Source organism: Centruroides vittatus, unplaced genomic scaffold (assembly GCF_030686945.1).
Source record: "Centruroides vittatus isolate TY-2023 unplaced genomic scaffold, ASM3068694v2 contig_1012, whole genome shotgun sequence".
Classification (NCBI taxonomy): Eukaryota; Metazoa; Arthropoda; class Arachnida; order Scorpiones; family Buthidae; genus Centruroides; species Centruroides vittatus.
This window is the reverse complement of record NW_027120659.1, coordinates 257,639-275,530: the sequence shown is the minus strand read 5'-3', so window position 1 is coordinate 275,530 and position 17,892 is coordinate 257,639. Positions and strand designations below refer to the sequence as shown.

General features: G+C 25.8%; 1 protein-coding gene across 4 annotated transcripts in view; it reads left to right on the top strand.

Moving 5' to 3' along the window:
• Window positions 1-17,892, top strand: part of LOC136985245 (trafficking kinesin-binding protein 1-like) — a 68,902-nt gene that overhangs the window by 32,297 nt on the left and 18,713 nt on the right. For 3 of the 4 annotated variants that reach the window (XM_067282649.1, XM_067282723.1, XM_067282523.1), the window contains 7 exons: window positions 2,344-2,460; window positions 6,841-6,882; window positions 6,994-7,088; window positions 7,231-7,315; window positions 9,455-9,533; window positions 12,646-12,776; window positions 12,858-13,144. In XM_067282649.1, the coding sequence (XP_067138750.1) occupies window positions 2,344-2,460; window positions 6,841-6,882; window positions 6,994-7,088; window positions 7,231-7,315; window positions 9,455-9,533; window positions 12,646-12,776; window positions 12,858-13,144 (836 nt within the window). The remainder of the gene's footprint in view (window positions 1-2,343; window positions 2,461-6,840; window positions 6,883-6,993; window positions 7,089-7,230; window positions 7,316-9,454; window positions 9,534-12,645; window positions 12,777-12,857; window positions 13,145-17,892) is intronic. The other variant, XM_067282591.1, reaches the window with a different exon arrangement.

Sequence of the window (17,892 nt, the reverse complement as noted above, 5' to 3'; positions counted from 1 at the left end):
TTTCTGCAAATCAAATTCACTTTCAGGTTGGTTCATTCCCTGCTAGAAGAAAAGATGATGATGATTCACGCTCCTTAATAATGTATATTGTATAATTTTTTTATTTTTTATTTTTTTGAATAAACGTTATACGTAAAAATATGATATTTACTTGCATATAAGACGATCTCATGTATAGGACGAGGTGTGACTTTAAAGATCAAAATAAAGAAAATTAGATTTATGAATACAATTCTAATTTTATTTTGTTTAATCAAATAAATTATCATGAAATGCACATATTAAGGCAAACAACCATGTTTTCTTGACGCTATCATCTTTTGTCTACTCGGACTTGCCCTCCGAAGCTTCATTACAATTCTCTTCTTTTTCACTCTTACTCCACAAAGCATCATCCTCTGATCCGTCGAGTGAATTTAAAATGCAGTATTTCGTGAATGACTGCTATCAGCTTCTGAACATTGCTTTTCCACGCACCTGATACCTATGTGGCAAAGCCAAAAGATTATAAATCGCATGACAGTAAAAAGTTTATTTTTAATGATTCAGAATGTACAGTACAAATATTCATTAAAAATACCAATTTAACAAATATGAAATAACTACATTTATAATTATCGCTAAGTGACCAGTTATTTTCAGATCATCTCTTTAAAAGCGACATTTATTTTGACCTTGATAGCACACTGCTATAATGGCAGCATGAACTATACACAGTTCACAAAAATTATTGCAAAAACACAAAGGATTCTTCTCTTCCGCATATATGACGACCTAGGTTTTTGAAGCAGTGAAAAATGAAATTATTACAGAAAGTGCTTTTAGCCCTAGGTATAATTAAATTAATTAAAATATCTATATCTATATATCTGCCTCATGGTTATAGACATTTTAATTAATTTAGTGAAAAATGAATAAAAACCTCATCTTATATGCAAGTAAATATGATATTTGATTATTTTTTCGGCACGGAATTCATTATCATGTTTAACATTAATTTCTATGGGAAAAATTGTTTTGCTTAACGAGTGTTTTGCATTACGAGTAAGGTTCTGGAACGAATTATGCTCATTAAGCAAGGTTCCACTGTATTGAAAATGGTGAATCTCTACCTCAAATTTTATAATAGATTAAAATTAATGTAAAAGTAATATTGAGAATAATCTGGTAATACTTGATGTTTTAATTATGTCAAAAATATATCAAGTCAATGTGTGTTGTCTTTTTAAATAAACATAATGCAGAATTTTTTTTTTAAATTATTTGAACAACTTTATTGTAACGTAACCATGTTTTTTCACATTTTATAGAAAATATATATATAAACTAATGTTATATATATGATGTTATTATATATATATATATATATATATATATTTATTTATTTATGATTTAAGTTTTTGTATATACAAATAATTAATTTATAGTGAAATAAATGAAAGTTTGAGTATAATGAATTCAAAAAATTAATGAAGGTTTTAACTTCAGAACATAAGAATCACTGATCTAATGTATAAATTTAACAGTGCAACCAGGCACTCTTGCATGCTGCAAGAGATGGTTAATTGTGCCATGAATATTACAAAAGTACAAGAAGTTGTTACTTAACATCATCTTGGAAACTTCAATGTTAAAGCCAAATGATTGCCAGATTATATTGGGCTATATGACAACTACTGTTAATAATTTAGTATTTAATTATTAATAGTAGTATTAATATAGCCTGATATAATCTTACAATTGTTTGGCTTTAATGTATAGCTGTTGGGTTTTAAATGTTGATATCTGCAGTGTTAAGTGGAAACAAGGTATAATGAAACCAATTTTGCCACAGGCTAAATAATATAAACAAGATATAAACAAGCACGTTTTCTCCAGCTTTAATTTTCCATCTCATAAAATCAGTTTTACTGTTTATAAATAAAATTCAGCAACCATAATCTTAAATGATTGCATACATACTTATATTTTTCCTTTGTGATGTTATGAAAGATTAACCAAGAACTTGCTGTATACTTTATAAATGAGAAGAGACCAATTTGTACAAAGATTTGTTATGACCATGATAAACTAATAGCTAGATTAGGTCTGTGGGGTTGTATTATTATAGTACATAGCTAGCTATTAATAATTTAAAATATATTAATATATTTTTAATTTTATGCACAAAGTATGCCAGGAAAAAAATGTTTTTACGGTGTGCCACAAACCAAAAAAGTCTTGAGAACTACTGCATTAGATATTGCAAAAAAGTGGTGTGGTTGTTATATGTCTTATTTCTATTTGTATTTAACTAATTAATTCAATTTTTGATTTATAAAACGAACTTTATTATTATAACAGAAAGAAAGAGATCTTGAACTTGCTGCCCGAATTGGACAATCATTACTCGAACAAAACAAAGATCTACGCTTAAGAAATGAACAACTAGAGCAGGATCTTACTATTGCCACTGAAACTGTAAATCACTTTTTATTATTATTATTTTTAATATTTTGTTTATTTAATTGATATATTTATGCAGTTGTGATAACTACCCTGTTTGACAATTGCTAAGAAATAGCAACATTTTTTGGCATAATTAGTAGTAGACATAGTAGACACTTGTCAAGGAAGAACTACATATGTAAGTAGAGGTGCTATATTTTTATTGACATGAAATGGCAGATATTCTTCACTCCAGAAACAAACAGGACAACAAAAACAAGAAGAAAATATATATTGAAACTTCACATTGCTGTCTTCGAACTTCTATCATGTATTATTCCAATAGATGTAAATTTTATGCACTGAAAACAATTGCTGATGAACATCTTTTGTTCAAATTGTAGAAATTGTATATTGCCCACTACAGTTGATTTAAGCAGTTGGATGGCATTTTATGGAAAAAATTTTACTGTTCCCTAGCAGTTGTCAAGTAGTGTGTGTGTAAATTAGATGAAAAATTCTAGTAATTAAAATTCTGGTTTCAAAGAGGAATTCAGTAAGAAGAATTTCATAATCATTTTAAAATTTTTTTGTCTTATAAAATATAGAAAAGCAATTCTACAACAAAACCAATGATTTGATTAGAATTTAGATGATTGAATATTTATCCTTTTCCTGAAAGTATATTCATGATGATTCTTATTCATTTTAAATAGATATACAGTACTCAAATAGCTATTTTGTTTAAAATTAGAACATAGCCTTTTAATATTTTGCAATGTTAATTTGCATTATTTTTTTGCAGTTCTGGTTTGTTCTTATTCATTTATTTGGTCTTTTATACATACAGATCAATTTTATTAATAAGCAATATTTTGAAATTTATATTTTTAAAGGCAATTTATATTATTTAATCTTTTTTCCTAGATGATATTTAACTTGTATAATTTTGAGTTTTTATTCCTCTTTCATTTCAGTGTTTTGTAAACTTCCTTGTTGATTTAAATGCCACTGTTTATTCATTCATTATTTTAAATGTTAAATATATTATTATAACAATTTCCAATAAATGTACAAGAAACTTCTAATATGGATTTATAGGTAGAAATTTCTTTCTCTCTAGTGTTACTTCTACAAAATGACATAAATGCTGATTTGTTTTACTCTTCATAAAGTTAGAGGTTTTAATTTCAGAAAAATTATTGTGAACCAACACATTTGACATTTCTTATTTATATGATGAAGATATAATGTAAAAATTTTATTTAATTCTTATTCTATAGATTTTAACTGTTATGGATTTGCAAACTGAACTATTTATAGTTGAACTCTATTGTTCTCAGCCGTATTTTTAATGCATTATAGTCAATAAGCTCATTAAATGCATTATACTAAATTACTGTTGTGGAAAAAATAAAAAGTGAGGCTCTGATATCTGTTACAACTAAAAATAATTAAGCACAAAATTGCTATGTAGAACTTAGCAAAATAAAGTAAACTTTATTTTGTACAGCAAAAATCCTCTTAAGTTCTTATTGTACAATTTTATAACTACAGAATAAATCACAGTAAAATTAGCAAATATTCTTATCTCACATGTGTAAAACTCACAAAAAATAAGATTATCTGACATGATATTTAATAATGGCTGCTACTAATTAAGTATTTTAAAACAAAGGGGGGTAAAAACTAAAATAAACTAAAAAATAAGTAAATAAAAATATTGATAAAATGATTATTAAAATATTAAAATGTGATAAAAGGGATGTACCTGTAAAACACAGAACTTAAAACTTGCTTTAAAAAAGAAAAAAAAAACAAATACCACATCAGTAAAATACCACACAAAAAACACACCTTAAAAATGAATCAATAAAAACCACTAAACTAAAAGGTGTAAAATGCTTCATTGTACATTTATCAAGTAGACTAATTGTCATATGGTACAGTTAATTAATAAAATGTGGGATGAGAGGAAGGAAGAATGTCTTAAAATGGACTCTGGTAGCCAATACTTCAAATTATACAATAAGGACTGAAGAGGGGCAAATAGCTTGAAATGCATTTTTATTGTACAAAATAGTCTATATTATTCACCAGAAAGTGTTCCTGTATGATAAGTTTACATAGCAATTTTGTGCTTACTCCAAAAGAACAAGAGAGATGATAAGAAGCAATGAAGCGCTAAAACTAATTACATTTTCTAAATTTGCTTCAGTACATTTCTGATCTTATCATCATAAATGTTGTTTTTTGTTCATTAGTCTTTGATTTCATGTAATTTATATTTAAAATTTATATATTAGTATATAATCTAGTAATTTATGCAATACATTTAAAGAAAATTATCTTTGTTATAAATGACTACTTAGAGTGATTTACAATTAGACAAATTTTGTTAGGAAGCAGTATTTAAGTATGATCAATATTTTAAGATTTATTTTTGTTTATTTATTATAGAAATATTTAGAAAATTTATATTGGTGATAATTTCTGATTTAAATTCTATTAGTAATTAATGCATATATATTATCAATTTTGTTTGATATTTTATCATCAGTTTCTAATTGCAAAGATAACTTTAATTGCTAAATAAAATATCCAATATATAAATAGCAATAATTGTGTGTCAATTTAATTGACTGAAGCTAGCTGAAGTGCTAATACTTTTACTAACTTGATAGTTAATTAGTTTTGGTATTATATGATATAAGAAATATATGAATGTACTGTTCACTTGGCTTTCAATATCCTGTTTTTCTTTTTTTAATGCTTAAATTCAGTTTGCATATAATTTGCTTTGCCTGAAAATTGAATTACTTATATTTTAAAATCAGAAATATTTTAAGTTTGAATGTTTTTTTTTTTAAAACTAATTTTGCAATTACTTTGTGTATTGGTTGCACTATGTATGTAGTGTAAAATGTTTAAGTATATTTATTTTTAATGCAGAAATAATAAAAATGAAAATATTAAATTATTTTTAGAGATCTTTTGGTTAAAAAAAAATGTTAAATTTCTGTTTTATGGAGATAAGAATAAACTTAATTACCAAGATAAAATATATTATTGTTTGGTTTCACATCAAATTTCTAGGAAGTCTGTATCAAAACTGTGTTGTTTTTATTGTTTTAAAGTAAATAAATTAATAAAAATGATTCAAAATACTTTTCATTAATGGAGATTGTTTTAAATACTGATTAAATATCTATAGGAACAAATTAACTGATCAAAAATTGATTTAAAGTTTTTTTTAAATCTTAAGAAATGAAAATCACCAATAAAAATACTTTTTTGTAATGCATTTTTATACATTATGTAAATATTATAATTCATATGGTCAGTTTTTTTACTGTAGTGATAAAATGACTTATTTTAGAATATTAATAAAAATGAAATTAGTAAGAGTTTGTAATAATTTATTATCATCATTAATTGATGATAATGGTTGCAAGTAAGATATTAAACTGTATAAAATACTTTAGATATTTATTAATTTATAGTTTAAGATGAAAAAATTAATGAAATAAAATTAAAAGTTAAAATGATGATGATGAACATACATATTTTTAAGATAAACAAACATTTCGTAGATACATCTGTAAAACAAGTTCTGACTTAGCTAAAATATACAGGAAATGAAATAAAATGTGAATTATATATGAAATTTATATTTTTTGATCAAGTATTTGTTGTGAAACACTTTAATTGTAATTAATCAATTTGAATGTATTTGTGTAATTTGTTTTCTTGTTGGTTGGGAACAGTAATCTCGTGCTACATAGCATTACTTAACACCTATAAATAAATAAATGAAATCTCACTTCAATGTTTTGTGATTACATATCCATGCTAATTATTCCTATCTCCATGAATTTTTTGGTTTTTTCTAGATTTATAATGATTAAAAAAATAACGGAAATATGCTAATGATGACCATCATAATCTAATATTTAAATCTTTTTAATCGTATTTTAGTTCAGGGATCGACAACCTTTGAGTGGTGTTATTCCGAGTGCCGATATTATTCTACCTGTTCTGTTACATTTAGTATCAAAATTGATCGGTTATAAAGCCAATTCAAAAATTAATAATTAAAATTTAATTTTTACTACGTTTCTATTCAATCAGAGTACCACTGAAAATCATCCTGCGTGCCACAGGTTGCCAACCCCTGTTTTAGTTTATTGTATAATGTGTTTGTGCACTATTATTTTAATTTTTCAGTTATGATTATTTTTAGTTTATATTAACAGAGTATTATGAATTTTCAAATGCATGTTATTTAGAATTATTAGTTTATTGCATGCTTGTATTGTGTTAATTTGCATGATTTTGTTTTGCTTTCTTTTATAATATCAATGCATCCTTATTTTTTTATTTTCTATGTGAATGTGTTGCGTTATTTAATAGGAAGAAAAACTAACTCGTGAAATTATAAGTGCTACTGAAGGGGTAGGCATGCATTTCTGTTTGAATACATTTTTGAAATTGCCATTTTGAATTGTCTGCATTATCAATTTTCGTATTAAAAAATGGTTTTTTTTTTTTATTAATTTGGTCCAGGTAACACAATTGAAGCATGAACTTTCATTAAAAAATGGCTTACTTCAGATTTACACACAAGATTTGGATACAGAATCTGATTCTGGATCTCCATCGTAAGTAATTTTCATAAAATTTTGAAAAATATCTGTTTAATATTCTAAATATTTAAAATGAGCATATTAAGTGAAATAGAACACACTAGAAGATAAAAAACAAAATTTAATACTACTAAAATTTTTTAAAAATCTAAAATAGAGACAGAAGTATTGCTGTTAATTGGGAAATGCTTAATAAGAAGATACAGAATCTTCAAGAAGAGAATATGCAACTTAGAAATGAGGTAGAATACAAGCATAAATCTTACATTAATTTATCTGCAAGATTGTAGTTTTTTCATTAAGTGATTAAGTATTTTTAAGATTACAGTAGAGCGTCATTTATCCGAAAGCTGATCAACCAAAACGTCGGTTAACCAAAAGCTTTCCAGTCGGACTGCGCTGAATCGAACGTTTTTGATACTAGATTAACTTCTAAAGTATAATTTTTTTTGTTTTTATATTTTCAATATATTTATTTTGTTTGTACAAAATAAAGAAATAATTTTTAACGATACAATAGCCTCGATTATTATTATAAAAATTTTGTTAGGCTTAAAATCGACAAAAATTCAACACGAAGCGACACGCAATGGAGAAAAATTTCAACATGGGATAGGTTAATATATTTTTTCGTACATAATCGGTTATCCGAAAAAATTAGTTATCCGAACAACTCCAGTCCCCAATTGATTCGGATAAATGACACTCTACTGTACCTCTTTTTTTTAATTTCTCAATCAAATCTGGATATTGTCTTAGTAAACAATGAAACAACAACAAAAAATGTTGCTCGAAAGTTACAAATTATTAAATATGAAATTTAACAATGAAGAAGAAAATTTATTAAACCATAAAAAATTGTTTTTCAATATTATAAAATATACTTTTAAAAAAATAAAAATAGGAGTGTAATAGAATAAACAGGAGTAGGTTAAGCAAGACTGATTATTTATCAAGAATATGAAACAGTTAACATTTGGTCTTGCTAAATTATGATTTTGAAATGCATAAGAAATTCTTATTAGTAATATATTTAAAACATAATCAATGTTGTCATAAAAAATACAACACATACATTTCCCACGACTTGTTTGTGTGTAAAACAATTGTCAAAAAGTGGTGTCTTTATTGTTCAGAAATAACATATTCCAGATTATGTTCAATATGGGATCTTGCTTAGTTTCAGATAACATTTTAAAATAATTATTTTATAATAATAAATGTTAAAATGTTACTTGACATAAATAAATTTTTACTCTTTATTTTTAAACTAAGTTATATAATTATTAGCAGTGTTCTTTTTCTAAAAAGAAGTTACTGTTATATCAGTATGCATATATAGTGACTGAATATATAATAATGTTTTTGCCAAGCAACTGCTTTACTGGTTACAGATACTTTTTCATGCTATTTGCTGGTAAGATGTACCATCATGTTCCAGCTGAAAAATAGACAAAATCAAAACAAAAAATTAACATGACCAAAAATTAACTAGAAGTTTAATGCATTTTATTATTTTTTAAAAATGATTTAGAAAAATTAGAAGGATGTTTTTTGTAATAAGAAAAATGAAAGTATAAAAATGCTTATTAAATTTTATTATTGTTGTAATTTTTAATTTGAATTGTTTATTTTTTAAAATGTGATGATCTTGTTTAATAATTTCCCCAAATAGTCTATCAATTTTTGAATTCTATTTTAATTCTTTAATTTAAAAGTAAATCTATAAATCTTGCACATTTTTTTAATTAATGAATAAATAAAAATAATAATGTTGTAATAATTCACACAATTTTTATGTGTATATATATTCATAAAATTATACATTATTTTGAAAAGATTGATTGTATTTTAAAGCTTCTGTATTTTAAAAATCTAAAATATATCATGGCTTTGTGAAGATTAATTTCTAAACTAGAAAGATTTAAGTTAAACATGTTCATAAACCAAAAAGAAAAATTTTAAGAAGCTAAAGAAAACATTAATATCTTTGAATTTTTCATTTTAAACATAATTTTGCAACTTTTGACTTACACAAGTTATAAAATTACTTTATTATTATTTTTATTCATAGATAAATTTTGCAAAAATTTGAATATTTATATAACTGACAACATTATGATTTATTGAAAAAATAAATATATATTTAGAATCCATATTATAACAAATTAGGTTCTACGTTGTAATGGTTTTTATTATTTAATGCAAGTTAATTATTTTGGCTCATCTGCAGGAAAGCAGTTAAAATCTTTTGATATTATTATTATTATTTTACATCTCTATATTTTACAAGTGATAGTTCACTTATATGCAATTTTTAGTAATGTGAATATTTACATATTGTATTCATTTAAAGATTACATCAAGTTTTCCTTTTATAGGCAGTAGATCGAACAATTGACATTGAAAATGAAGAGAAAAAAGAAATGCAATTAATTAATGATTGTGTTCGGCAGCTATGTAAGTTGTTATAAAATGTTTGATCTAACTCTAGTTTTACTATAATTTAAATATTGAAATTCAGGAGAAAAGCTGATATAATTCTCAAGATATATCTTTCCTACTCCCAAACTAAAAATAATACAATATAATGTTGCCTCAATAGACTAGATTATAACTGGAGTTCAGTTGCACAGATACATTGATAACAAATTTTTGTCAAGAGAATTCCTAGAAGTTTTTCAGAAATTTTTTTTTATTTTTTCAGCCATTATAACAGGGAAAGTATGGCAATCTGACAAAAAATGACCCTTCCAGATTTTTACAATTTTGAACTTAAAACCTAGAAACATCGAGAAATGCAAAAAACTATCGAGGAATTTTTTTTCTGTATGTTTGGATGTTGGTGTGTGTGGGGGGGGCATGATTTTGTTCATCCCGTTTGAAGCTTAATAACTCCTGTGCTTTTTGTTGAAAATTTCTGAAATTTTGCAGAGAGGTTTGTTTATTAGGGGGATTAATGCTATTAAATTTTGGTGATTAAAGGTTGAGGAGGTGGATAGATAAAGGGGATAGTGTATTTCCAGTGATTGGACTTGATGATTATTTTACTTGCTATTAGCATTTACAATTTTTATAAAAATCAATCCCTACCCTCAAAGTTAAGCTTTCTGCCATTTTATAAAAATTAAAAATATAAAAATATTTTTAAAATAACATATCATAACAGATGACACCCCACACAGTTTTAAATGTATGTCAGGAGCTTTCCTGGCATACAAATAACAAGTTGCTAAGCTCTAAGCAACTTGTTATTTGTATTTGCAAAGACTAGTTTGTATACTATAATTTGTAATGTAATAATAACCTTTTACCTACAAAAGTTATACTAGATGGCAAATATTTTAGCAATATTAAATACTGTTATTAAATTAAGCGTTAATATAAAAACAAAAATCAATAACTATGTTATGCAAAAAGAATATTCAAAATTAAAAATGACGCAAAGTATGTATATACAATGTTACAAGTTATGCAAATAATGTAAATCATATATTGGTTTTCTACAGTGTGTTAAAGTAATCATCACTACTATTCAATTATGGATAAAATATAATGTGTATGGGTAATTATTTATTGTGACATCATCACAATGCCAGACTGCAATTTTTAATTTAGTTAATTTAAAGTAATGCTCTCCACTTCAAATTAGTAGTGTTTTTTTCCTGTACAACATACTTTTCTTTTAACAATAGAGTTATGCCAGTCAATTTATTAACTGCTTTCAAGAGAAAAATTTTAAATTGAAATAATGTGACTTCCAGTTTGCATTGGAAGTTCTTATATAGTTAATTGGGGTGTTATCTATGCATTTCTATTTATTGATTCTGCATGGCTTTGTGAATGTTGTGTGCTAATAGTTAGAAACATAAAGCTAATTTGTATGCTAAAATGAAAAATCATAAGGTTACAAACAACAGATGATATTGCTGAGTGAGATAATTTAGTCTTAATACAGTTTGATAAATAACGAAGTCTCATATCTTTGACTGTGCTATTATATATTACATCAGAAGTAATTCTGTAAAAATAATTGTTGTGTATGTAAACAATGAGTTATTAAGCTAGTCTGTTATACACTAGAATCTGCTTATTATAATCATTTTGAGTCTTGTTTGTACTGATGCTGACAATGATAATATTAATATTGTACATATCATTTCAATTAGTGAAAATTCTGGTTTTAGTGACTTTTTTAATGTTAGCATTAAAACAATATGTTGTTGACATAACAAGGATGTAATTGAAGTGACAAATACCAGCAATTTTAATGTTGCACTGCAAGCAAATAATGATTAAAACAATGTTTCAATTATTATTTGTTTAAAGCATTGGTTACGACATGGTGTGTTATCAGCTACATGTTGTTCAATTATATGAAAGGACAACTCAAAGATGGCTGCTTACCTGAATATAATAACTATAACAGAAACTCTAAATATAACATCTGATGTTTTTATGGTGCATTTATGTTTTGGTACATGCTAATTCTAACAAGATTAGATGATTGATACTTGGTATAATCATGGATGTTTTTATTTTGATTAACATTATTCCTGTGAACTGAAGTGATTATAGTTTGTTCCTCCAATCAATGGTTTTCTTTAAAATCCAAGAAATACAATCATCTATATCTGAAGCAAGATTCAAACCTTTCATCTAAGAAATAGAAACAGTAGTTCTTGCTGTCTATTAGTTTGTCTTGAGTTTTCTTTTCCAATTCATTAAGTGTTTGGTTAAATTAATTCTTCACTGTATCCAGAAATGTTTTTTTACTCTATGTTAACTCTGCTTTAGTTAACTGTCTGGAACACTTAAATTTTATGATGAATTTATATTCTAATCATTTTTATTTATGACTGTATCATCCTTAAAAATACTTTATGCTAATCATTGCATTGACATCTATTATAGATGTTTTATCAATAATACTAAAAACTGAATATAATTAAAATTTTATCATTGACTATTTTTTTTATATAATCACATGGAACACTTGCTGGAGACGTGTTTCATGTAATGGAACAATTGATAAGCACAGTTGAATGGTCAAATAAAAGTAATAGAAATGCATATTACATGCATTATAAAGCATATTAATCCAAATTCCAATGCAAGTTACTGTTTTGGCATGATACAAGGAATGTTAATATAAAGAAGAAATGTAAATAAATTTTTAACTTTTTATATATCGTAAGATTATAACTTATTTAGATGTAAACAATGGGCACAGAGTCATTAAATTAATTTTTCAATTGTCACAATAAAGTTGAATAACTTTCCAAAGCTTTGAGTTACAATTTTGCATTTATTTGAATTTGAACATTTAAATTCAAATAATGAATATAATGAATTCAAAATATTAATAATGAATATATTTGAGAATTATTAACAAATCTGGCTTAATGCAGTGGGTTTCAATTGCAAACTTTTGTTTTAAGTTTTGAAATTTTTTTTTACATTTGCTTTATCATTTAGTAAGATGTATGAAAATATATTAACCCCTTAATGAAATAATATGCTTAATGTAAATTTTTTAATGATTATTTACAAACGTTAATTCTTTCCACAGCCGATGCAAATATTCAGATTACCTCACTCCAAGAAGAAGTAGCAAAGAAAACAGATGACAGCATTCGTCAACAAGAAGAAATCACTCAATTACTTTCTCAAGTCGTTGATTTACAACGTAGAGTTCGTGATGTGAGTTTTAAATAGCTTTAAATTTTTATTTTTTATTGCTTGGAGAAAATACAAAATGTTAAGAATTTTTTCTCATTTTAGCTAACAGCTGAAAATGAAATTCTTCAAAGTAAAGTACAGATAGCTGAAGAGTGCCAGCAAGAATTATCTACTGAATTAATAGATATTAAGGAAAAATATGGTGAATTAATGATAGCTTTACAAGAGCTGCAAGAAGAGGCTAAGAAAATGAGACACAATAAAATGCCAAAAGCTGCCAAATGGCCATATGGTGTATACACACCCTACATTAATCCAGATTCATTGGCTTCAGAACTTGAAAGTAGTTTAGGTCTTAGCAGCAATGGTTATTCTTCAGATGAAAAATCGTAAGTCAGTTTTACTATAATTTTAAAATGAAAATATTGATAATTTATATTTTCAAATTCTAATTTTAATGATTTGTATATTAATGAAACATTTAAATTATCATACTTTACTTATAAATAGCATCTGTTCTAAAAACCAGTTGCAGATAAAGTTTTCTATAGCTAAAGTTGATTCTATGAACAACTTCAATATTAATATACTCATTGTTAACCCATTAATGTACAAACTAATCATTTTTGTATTTTAATGAATTATTTCTCAGATACTGTCTTTGTTCTATTGCAATGACACTAATTCAAGGGAAAAAAATTGTACATTACTGTGTCTTCTTCCCTGGCCTGCCCTCATCTAAACATCCTAGTTGTTTGAGTTTTATTTTAATCACATTTCAGCATTATATATAGTGTCACTGCAAAATTTATTTTCATATCGTCTGCCCTTTCATATCTAGATTTAAAACACAATACAATTACTAAATCCTTTTCTTGGTGATAAACTTAACAACCAAACAAAATTGCATTTTGTTTGTCATGATTGCCTTGCTACCAAAATGAATGAAAAATGCAGCTTCTTTACCATTTAATTTTTTTCTGCATGCTTTTACAACCACGAGAACTACTTAGTGTTATGTGTTCCTTAATTTTGTTTTTCTTTGTTATGTGCCTAAATCCTAAGTTTTTGCCAACATTTCAACTTGTATTTTTCTCAATTTAACATTAGTTTTCCAAACACTGTAAGACTGGAATAAAGTATGTTAGAAAAAACATAAACCAATGAACCTTATAAAATGAAATCACAGTATTTGAACATTAGTTTTTCTTCACTTGTACAGATTAGCTTTCCTGGAGTTTCTATAAAACTTCTAACATTCTGAGCAACATTTTCCTATGAAGAAGTAAATATTTTAAATCATAAGACACAAGCCATATTTTATGAAAAATAATTTTTAATTAATTTTTTTTAACATTAGACCCTCTTAAATAACAAAAAAAATACTGAAAATAAAACAATGTTATAAAAGCATAATTATAATTTTATTAGAAAAATTAATAGCTATTTAAATAAATTATACTTAAAATATAAATTAGTTTCAAGCCACAATCTTAATTTATAAAAATATATATTTTTAATGAATAAAAATGTAATTCACAAAATTGTTTATAGGCATATTTATGTTTATTTTTGTATATTTAAATCTTCTAATAAAAATGTGTGATTCAACACAAATCCAATGGATGTACATTTTTCAAGTTTTCAAATAACAATAAGCTAGAAAGTCATAAAGTATGCCCTGATAGAATATATTCAAAATACAATTTATAGCAAATACAAAACATGTTCAATAGAAAACCAGAAAAATGTCATTCAAAGTTAGGAGGATAAGCAATAGCTTAGTAATTTTGACACATGAAACTTTCAAGTCAAAGGCAACAGTAATTGTGACTGGCAACATTGTTAACACATGAGAATGCAAGGCAATTGACCAATAAAATGGTGGCACATCTCCAGCAGTGCGTGAAGCAAGAGCAGTGTAGTGTTATTTGATTTTTTACAAAAACCAACTAACATCCATTGGCACATGCAGGTACAGTAAGGAGATGACTACATGAATTGCACACAAGTGTAAGAGTATAGTTCTAAGGTTACAAAAACAGCCACAGTTCTGTGGAAGATTCTCCATGGTGTTCACTGCAGTTCTGCCCAACTTTAGAGAATATTTTGCAGAACTGTGGCTACCTTAGAACTCTACTCTTACACTTGTATGTAACTCATGTAGTCATCTCCTTACTCTGCCTGTATGTGCCAATGGATGTCAATTGGTTTTTATCAGAAATTGGACAACACTACACTGCTCTTGCTTCGTGCACTGCTGGAGAGGTGCTGCCATTTTATTGGTCTGTTGTCTTATTTTCTTGTGTATCGACGGTGTTACCAGTCAGAGTTACTTGTTGCCTCTGACTTGGAAGTTTTGTATGTCAAAATTACTACACTTTCTTATCCTCCCAACAACATTTAGTGGCACTTTTTCAGTTTTATATTGAATATGCCTTGTATAAAAACTGTTAGTGTAAAACAATTCTCATTGTTATAAACAAACAGAATTTGATTTCTCATTCATATAGCTATTTGTATAAACAGCAATATACAGATTAAGCATTTTATATGCAATGATAAGATATTAAAATTTGACAAAACAAGTTTATTGTTCTAATAAAACACAAGTGTTTTATTGGGTGATCTTAAATAGTAAACAGTTAAAATAATTCTCACAGTTTCTTTATTAAAAAGATTTTCATACAAATAAAGATTTTTAGTAAAATTTATATTGTTTGAGAGAAGAAATAAAGAAATCAGTTCTGCAAAACTAATTTCTTAGAAAAATATAAAATTTTGCTTTATGTGTTTAATTTCTTATGTATTCATATTTATTGAATTTATATTCAATAAATATGATGTATATGATGGTTCATATTGTATTAAGTTGTCACCAGTTTTAAAATTTACCATCTCTATTTCAATTTAGAGCATGTTTATAATTTTCATCTTCATATTTCTTTTTGAAATGCTAAAAAAAAAATTAATAATTGTTTATTCTGTGAATTTTTACCAAAACATCAAAATAAAAATGATTTTATTGATTATCAATTGACTGAATCAGTACACATTATAAAAAATTTATCGAATTTTAGAAACTACATTAACCAATTCTGAAAATGTACAATATGTTACAATAGAACTAACAGTTCAGAGCTATATTGTAGTATTCTGTCAAATATTGAATGACTAGTTTAACATTTTACTAGTTATATTTTAGGTATTCTTGAAACCGTGTTTTCTTATATGTTGAGCATCAAACACAAGACCGTGTTATTTATTAAACACTTGGCACTCTTCCACTTCTATTAGTTGAGACGAGATTTTATTTCACTCGTTTCGGGCCAAGTGTTTAATAAATAACACGGTCTTGTGTTTGATGCTCAACTAGTTATATTTTATTTTTATCAAACTTAAAAATGTTTTATTGAGTTAATAATTTGTTTTGTCAAATTTTTAATATATAACTTTTTAGTAATATATAAAAAATGTAAAATATGTAAATATTGAAGGATAATACTATTAAATTTTAAAGAAACTTAAAAGCTTTGGTCATTGACAGAGAGATAAAATTGCTCTTAAAATTTTATAAAAAGATACTTTTGTCTGCTTTATTTCATACTATTTTAATACAATTTAACCTTGTTTAAATTTATTAACATTTTTACTAATTGTATGTTTTTTTTTTATTTAATTTATAATTTACTAAAAGTTTTTGAAGTAATTTACTATAGTTTTGAAAAATAATGGAATATTGTAATAATTATATTTAACAAAATATCTTTGTTTTTTAATTTTAAAAAGGTTAAAAAAAAGCTATTGCATCTAAAATGTTCAAAAAAACAATAAATGTTTCTGAAGTTTTTGAATCTATAATTTTTCCATAAAACTTAAGTTCTCAGCTTTTCAGAAAAATAATTTATGTGCAATATATCAGACATGTAAACATCTGAAAACATAAAGGTTTCAGAATAACATTTACTTTTTCTGAGTCTTACAACATAAATGTAATTTTTTTGACATATATACTATATTCTAAAAAATAAACATAATTTATATTTCTCCTTAATTATTAAATTGTCACATTGTGAAGGTAAAATTTAAACATTTTGGAAAAATTAATGCCAATTAAGTCAACTCCAATTATATTAATAGTTCAGTTTGGTAGGTAATCATCGTCATCATCAATTGCATCTTGCTACCTTTGCTGTAAACTTTCATCCTCATAAATATAGAATGACTGAGTTTTCTGTGAACAAAGTTTTGAGCATCAGGTATTGACAATATGGTTCTGCAGGGTGCAAATCAGATGCTAGTCGGTTGGTGCCAAGTCTAAGCTGTAAGGTAGACAATATAGGACATCCCAGCCCACACTGTCTTGAAAGAACCTTAATGTGAACAACTGGATCATTTGAACACAAGATCAAAATGTCATCCAAAAAGTCCGATATTGCCTTGACAATATTCCAGAATATAGAACAAAGATGACCTTAGAGAAGCTCTCTAAGGTCATCTGTGTTTAACAATCCAGTTGTTCACATTAAAGTTCTTTCATGACAGTGGTATTGGTTGGAAGTAGCATAGCTCCATCACAAGGACACCAAATAAATATAGATTCACCTCCTGCACTATTGGCTTTTTTGATATTTGCAACACTGGTTGAGCTTTGTTCACCCATGAATGCTTTAATAAATGCTTTGTTAAAGAGTTCATGAGCCTTTGTTGCATTGTGGCCACTTTTGAAGTAATAGAACAACAGCATGCAAATGTGTTCTTTTGAAAGTTTCATATTGTCTGGCATTGCCGTTGTCTGTCTTTCCATTGAAATATGTAATATAATAATATTGTAGATTTTTAATTTTGATATTAAGATGTCTTCAAAATGATGAATTTGGTATATCCCACCCACAAAAATTCAGACAAACCTCTAAGTTGTATTACATGACAATAGAGAAAGTACATTAGAAAAGCTTATAAAAAATATACTCAGAAAAATTTATTTTTTTCTTTGTCAGTTTAGTGAGCTGAGCTGCTTCATTTTTTAAAAATATTTTTTAAGATAAATTATTGATACGATTGATCGTAAAAGTTAAATATTATCTGTGTCTATTCAATTTAAAAAATAATAATGTTATTTTTATGTTAAGATTTA